The sequence below is a fragment of the Thalia democratica genome, unplaced genomic scaffold (genome assembly GCF_965202585.1).
Source record: "Thalia democratica unplaced genomic scaffold, ktThaDemo2.hap1.1 HAP1_SCAFFOLD_404, whole genome shotgun sequence".
NCBI lineage: Eukaryota > Metazoa > Chordata > Thaliacea > Salpida > Salpidae > Thalia > Thalia democratica.
The window spans coordinates 14,246-21,282 of record NW_028139471.1 but is presented as its reverse complement, the minus strand read 5'-3'; the positions used below and the strand labels follow the sequence as shown (position 1 = coordinate 21,282).

General features: G+C 25.0%; 1 protein-coding gene across 1 annotated transcript; it reads left to right on the top strand.

The window, feature by feature from the left end:
* Window positions 1–223: 223 nt before the first annotated feature.
* LOC145846295 (small nuclear ribonucleoprotein F-like) lies at window positions 224–5,533 on the top strand. The gene is made up of 3 exons (XM_082953172.1): window positions 224–493; window positions 3,289–3,391; window positions 5,136–5,533. Exons 1-3 carry the CDS (start codon window positions 400–402, stop codon window positions 5,191–5,193), a joined length of 255 nt encoding a protein of 84 aa, XP_082809298.1. The 5' UTR covers window positions 224–399; the 3' UTR covers window positions 5,194–5,533.
* Window positions 5,534–7,037: the final 1,504 nt, after the last annotated feature.

The following is a 7,037-nucleotide window of genomic DNA, read 5'->3' as shown; positions in this document are numbered from 1 at the left end:
TTTCAAACCTTTTCTCATCAGTTTGTAGCATTACATTTAAAAGTTTGTAAACTCACTTTAGTTATAACTTATTTCAATACGTTTTGGCAACTATAGAGTTTTTGTAGTCGCTGATATACCAACTTGTTCAGCTTTAAATTTGAAGCAGGTAGAAAAAAAATCCATATTGTGCATAGTGATAAGATACACTTACCAAAACATTTATGAATGGCTTTGAAAAAAACTTTGCTTTTATTGATTATGGCAACAAAACTGATATCTTACAACATGGAAAAAAAAAACTCTGAAGATTATTTTTTAGCCTAGTTCAAACAGTTTTGTAATCTATAATTCGCTACCAAGAGAAGATGTCAAAGCTGTAGACATTATTTTTACAGAAAGCATTACTAAATAGTCACCATGTCTTCTATGCCAATGAACCCAAAGCCGTTTTTGAACCAGCTCACTGGTAAGCCAGTCATGGTCAAGCTGAAATGGGGTATGGAGTATAGAGGTACGTTTACATAAAAATAATGTAATAAAATGTAAAGTTTAGTTGTGTTGTATATTTTATTTTGCTCACTGGAAAGTCATTGTGAATCTGAAGTGGGGTATGGAGAATAGAGATTTGTATTTATATATATTGTTAAGGCCATAAGGGAGGTAAACAATGATTTTTACAAGTTAATCTTATTTTATAGAGTTTTTTCTAAGCTTCAAGATGCTTTTTATTGTTTTAAAAAATCTATTTAGTTTTGAGATATGACCAGTCAAAGTCGGGCGGCATAATAGGTTCCCTATGGGAAGGGAAAACTAAAACAGCAAAAAAAGACTATTATATTTAAAATATATCTTCTCCTACATTTTTCAAGCAATCTTCAAAATTTCACAGTCTAATCTTTATACAATAAAAAAAAACGTTACTTAACAATTAAAAAAAAAATTGAAGAAATGTATTTTAAAAAAAAATTAAAATTTTTGTGATAAAGTTTATATTTTTAGAAGTTATTAAAATTCATAAGTAACGTTTTTTCCTTTAAACATAAGAAACATTTCCTAAAACTTTAAAGAAGATTGTTTGAAAAATGAAGGAGGAGATAAATTTTTAGTGAATTTTAAAATTTCTGAGAAAATTGACCTCAAAAAATTTGATTTTTTTGAAAAATCAAAATTTTTGCGGTCCATACGTTTGTATTGGAAACTTTTTACATAAAATAAAACATCTCAAAAGTTAAATGATATTTTTGAATTCTATAAAAACTGACTTGTAGTTTGTATTTAAAGCTTTCATATAAAAGCCTAAGTTAATTATTGTAAAAAAAGTGCCCCCCTTTATGGCCTTATTATTATTGAGTATTAACATTTTAATACAGTTTTGACAATGAATAATATTTATTTAACATTCTTTTATATACTGAAAAATAATATTTTGTCAAGTAAAAGGTTCCATTTGGTTTACATGTTTATTTTAATTAATCATTTTGAATGAAGAAATTATAATCTTAAATAAAAAATTTTAGTTTTAAATATCAGGTTATGATTCACTTTTATATCTTATGGAAGTAATTGTTACTAAGCACAAAACTTACTTGACTAATAAATAATATGGAATGTTTTACTATTGGTCAATCTAATTTCAATAGTCTTTTTGTTCTCTTGTATGTTAGATATTTGTTAAATGAGAATTTTATTTTTGAAATTAATTATTTTGTACAAGTTTTGTATTAGTCTTTTAAATTTATTTGAAAAATATTACATTAATTTGCTAAATTGGTACATTAATTTTATAAATAAAAACGAAAAATACCATTAAAAAAGTGTTATTATCATTTATTTTATTGCCTAATTACTATAGGTTTTTATAAAAGTTGTTTAAGGTGTCAAGTTTTTGTTGTAACCCATTTATTTTCTTAGTTATTATTAAAACTAAAACATAATGTAAAACATGACTTTTAGTTACTAATTATTTGATAAATTAAAAAATACAAGTGGCCTACTAGTTTTATTTTAAGTAATAAATATGTATTTTACTTTACTAAAAATATGTTACTTTTTATACAGAATATTTATTTTTTTATGTTACATTACTAGTTTGATGTATAACAGGTTATACAATGTATAGCTTTTTTGCTTCAAAAAGTGGCATCTGTAGTATACTGCACTAATTTAGAAATTATGTGGTTTGTAGACATATTTTTCAATAAGTTTTTAATAAATTAGAATTTTTAAAAACTCTCCAACAGCATATGTATAGAAATAAGCTTGTTTGAAAAATAGTTTGAATTAATTATCATTGAGTTTTTAGTTCACATTTGAAAGTCTTCTTGAACATATATTTATTCACCGAGTTTTTATTCCTAAAATATTGGAAATCTAAGCAGAGATTTAGAAAATACTAGGTTGACTTTTTGAAGAATATGTCAATGGTCATTCTAAATTTCTATACTAAAACTTAAAGTGTTGATAAACACTCATAATTTATACTTTATGCACAAAAACTAGTATTATTAACAGTATTTTTTTCTATATTTTGACAAATGATAGAAAAGATGTATTTAAAAATAAATTTTACTTACATTATATATCAACTCAGGATACTTTGTGAACAACAATGAATATGTATTTGATCTTAATTGATATGTTTTTGAAATAAACACTATTTACTCACAATGTTATAAAGTGTTGGTGTTTTTAAGTTTTTCACATTGTACAATGTTTGGTGGATATGCAACTACAATATAATATAGTGTGTACATTTTTAACTTATACTTTTTATATCAGGATATTTGGTGAGCGTTGACTGTTACATGAACATGCAACTACAATATAATATAGTGTGTATATTTTTAACTTATATTTTTTATATCAGGATATTTGGTGAGTGTTGACTGTTACATGAACATGCAACTACAATATAATATAGTGTGTATATTTTTAACTTATATTTTTTATATCAGGATATTTGGTGAGCTTTGACGGATACATGAACATGCAACTACAATATAATATAGTGTGTATATTTTTAACTTATATTTTTTATATCAGGATATTTGGTGAGCTTTGACGGATACATGAACATGCAACTACAATATAATATAGTGTGCATATTTTTAACTTATATTTTTTATATCAGGATATTTGGTGAGTGTTGACTGTTACATGAACATGCAACTACAATATAATATAGTGTGCATATTTTTAACTTATATTTTTTATATCAGGATATTTGGTGAGTGTTGACTGTTACATGAACATGCAACTACAATATAATATAGTTTGTATATTTTTAACTTATATTTATTATATCAGGATATTTGGTTAGCGTTGACGGTTACATGAACATGCAACTCGCAAACACCGAAGAGTTTGTTGAAGGAAACAAAGCCGGTAACCTCGGTGAAATTCTCATCAGGTTATTAGTTGTTTATATATAGGATAAGATTAGATGAAAATTATAAAGAGTTTGAGTGTATGTGTACAGTAATAGTTTTATCCAGTTGTTTTAGTAAAATAAAAAAAGAATAAAGTAAAGTAAAATGGTGGTTTGCGTAAATTAAATATATTACTTCTTATTGATTTTATCAAAGAATGTTTTAATAAAATTTATTTATATATAATGCAATAATCTGCATAAAAATATATTAAATTTTAATTTTTTGTTTATATAAAAGAATATTCAATGTTTATTGTTATTTTTAATATCTTTAAATTGAAATAAAAGCTTACAAAATATTGTTTAAATCTGTTAATTTTGTTGTAGTATGAAATTGTATATTGTTAATTGCAGGTTTGTCACTTTACCTGGAATCCTGGAAAAACCTGGGATTTGACAATTTAGGCAAAAAAACCTAGAAAAACCTGGAATTTGTGAAATTTTGAAAAAAACATGGCAAAACTTGGCATTTTGAACAAAAATCACTAAAAAAACCTAATTTTAACAATTTTCACATGTTCAGTAGTAAAATTTCAATTTGACTCAAAAAATCTATCACATAAATAAAAACATTTTGTTATCATCAAAATTTTTTTTTTTTAAATATATTTAAAGTAGCTTTACAGTATCTTTTCAATGTTTTTATATTATTTAACACAGTTTCTTACCTTAAACTTAACATTAAACTAAAAGTAGACCCAAAATTGTGTACTTTTAAAACTTGGAAGAATTTTGGAAAACCTAGAAATTTGAACAAACGAGTGGAAATCCTGTAATTGGTTCGTAGCTTAAAGTTTTTCTAAAATTTTTCAAGTTTCAAGTTTTAAACAGAGGTATTTAAAGATAGTTTTGATGAATAGTATTGTAAATATAATTTTTAAGAATAATTTTCATGTATCAGAATTCATTTTGTTGTTTTTATAGATGAATAGTTCTTAAAACAGGGTTGCCACTCACTCAAAATACTTAAGGATAACTTAGGATATTAATTTTTTTTTAGAAATCCAGGACATTGTGATTTATTTTTAAACTCAGGCTGACTCTGGTTAGTTTAAGGATATTGTAAAGTTTCAGGACATATTTTTGTATAGATGTTGTATGAGAATTAGTTTATCTACTTTCAATGTTTTTTAACTAATTTTTTTCAAGAACTAAATTTTTATTGATTTTGAAATGTTAATTTTTTTTCAGCTTCACGGCCAGCTTTCACTACTCTTAGAAATTGTATACATGCCAGAGGCAAAAAAACTTTTATTAAGCATTTTGAAAAGCTCAGTTAAACACTAAGCGTACATATAATAGTTTTTTGATTCAAAGAGTGGAAACCCTGTTAAAAAATGTATGCCATAAAAAAACGTGAATAAATATAAAAGTCTAAAGCTGAAAAAAAAATCAAATAAGTTTTTTTGGTTATGAAATTTGACATATTTTTATATAGTTATAAATTCTTTACATTTACAATAGTATTGGATGTTCTCTACATTGAACAAACTTACAAATAAATATTTGTTGAAATCAAATTATCTACAAATTTGTTTTAAATAGATGCAACAATGTTCTGTACGTTAAATTTTCTTGTATTTGAAGAATATTAAGTAGGTGCTTAACATGATTCACTTTTCTTACACCATTTATGACAAATTCACAAAATTTTAAATATTTTTTATTATTATTTAATATATTATTAAATATTATTTAATTTAGTTAAATATTTTTTAAACAGATGCAACAACGTCCTCTACATCAAAGGCATCGAGGAAGGCGAGGCCGGTGAAGTTTAAACGATTCTGATTGGCTCAATCAACAAGTGATCTTCTGTGATTGGCTCAATCTAGTCTGATGTCTTCATTGATTGGCCGATCTTATTTTGCAGCGTTTTCATTTGTTAAATATTCGCTTGGTTTAAAAATAGTTCACAGAGTGTTGAGCACTTTTAGTAGTCACTATTTTTAATTTTTATCTAATTAAAATATTGTTTTATCATGTATATTACAGATGGATATCAAATTAAAGCATTCCTAAAATGTGCATTTTGAAGTAAAGTGTTTATTGTTTAAATTTTAGTAAATTCTGTTGAGTTGTAGATAAATTCAAAGTTTTTCTGTTGTCAATAAATTGTTTAAATTGTGTGTATGTAATGTATATCTACTTTTACTTGGTGTGTCCAACGTTTTATTAAAAATACCATCTGTCAATTTTTTACACAAGCGCGCTTAATTATAGCTCTCAATCTTTTTCAGGAAGTGTATAAACAAATTTAAGGGTTGCTTAGCCTTTGAAAGAAAATTAAAGTAAGGCGTTTGGAATCAATAACAACTTTAAAATAAAGATAAGGGTTAAATTTACTTTTTACGTCATTTATACCTTGAAAATTAGTGATGAATTGTATAAATGTTTAAACTGAAATATTAGGTATTGAGCAAGTTTTGAAACAATCAACTTACATTCTAGAATATAATAACCTCTCAAAAAATATTAATAATGTCTGGCAAAACTGTTACTAGCGACCTGTGAACAGTAGAGTGATCTGTTTCCATAATAAATCATGCAGTAGATCTTGGTTTAACTTTTTGTGCATAATCACATATAAAGACAACACTGAAAAAAAAATTTTACCACTACTGTACTAATTATATTTTTCATAGGAACAAACCCGTATGTAATTTATATGGGACCTTGAAAATTTGACCTTCAAGTTTTTAGCTGAACGTTTATGTACATGTAGCAATCATCACAAAAACACATTTTACGCGTTTTCACTAAAGTTTCACGGAAGCACTTCTCGATTTTCTCAAAAAAATGAAGAATGATAAAATGTACAGAAAGTTTAAAAATGTCTTGAAATATATAATTCAAGTCTTACAACGCCCCTAAAATATGCGTGGGTCCTTTTTTGCTCTTTATCATACACTCCGTAAGATCTAGTGTAAGTTTAAAAATTTGCTAGAATATCTACAGGGTTGCAAATAAACTTGAAAGTTGACATTGTATTTTAAAAAAACCTGGAATATTCATAAATTTTGCTATAGCGAAATAATCTTTGTAAACAGACATAAAAAAATATATTTTGTGCATTGATTGTTCGAAAACAAACAAAAAGGTCTCAACTTCTAGAGACGATAATAACATATACTATTTTACTATTTCAAGACTTTATTATGCAAACTAAGTTTCGGTAAAAGTTTTTTTTTTGATTATTTCCATACTGTACAAACACGTATTTAACATAACAGTTAAACTTACTTTAATTTACAATGAGTTTTACAAAAACTTACAAAAGAGTCTCATACTAAATCAGTGAAGTTAGTGCTTATCATTTTAAAGAGGACCGTAGCCTTCATTGACATTTTGTATTATTAATAATACTATCGAAAAAAATATATATTTTTTTAAAGTGACATGTACAAAATAAAAGAATAAAATACAGCATCTATGAAATTTTAGTTCAAATAGTAAAATTAGTATACTAAGAGTTTTACTTTTCACAAAATGTGCATGGAGTGTAACTTTAGTATTTAAGTAATTATGCTATTTTTTAATAGTTTTTAACATTATTAAGTAAATATAAAAAATCGCAAATATTGTATTTCTTAAAATATTAAATGTATAACTATTAATACATGTA

Excerpts from the sequence above, each read along its gene's own strand:
- LOC145846295 (XM_082953172.1), top strand. The coding sequence starts at position 400 with ATGTCTTCTATGCCAATGAACCCAAAGCCGTTTTTGAACCAGCTCACT. Across the intron at positions 494-3,288 it reads ATGGGGTATGGAGTATAGAG|GATATTTGGTTAGCGTTGAC; the intron begins GTACGTTTACAT and ends TTATTATATCAG. Across the intron at positions 3,392-5,135 it reads CTCGGTGAAATTCTCATCAG|ATGCAACAACGTCCTCTACA; the intron begins GTTATTAGTTGT and ends TTTTTTAAACAG.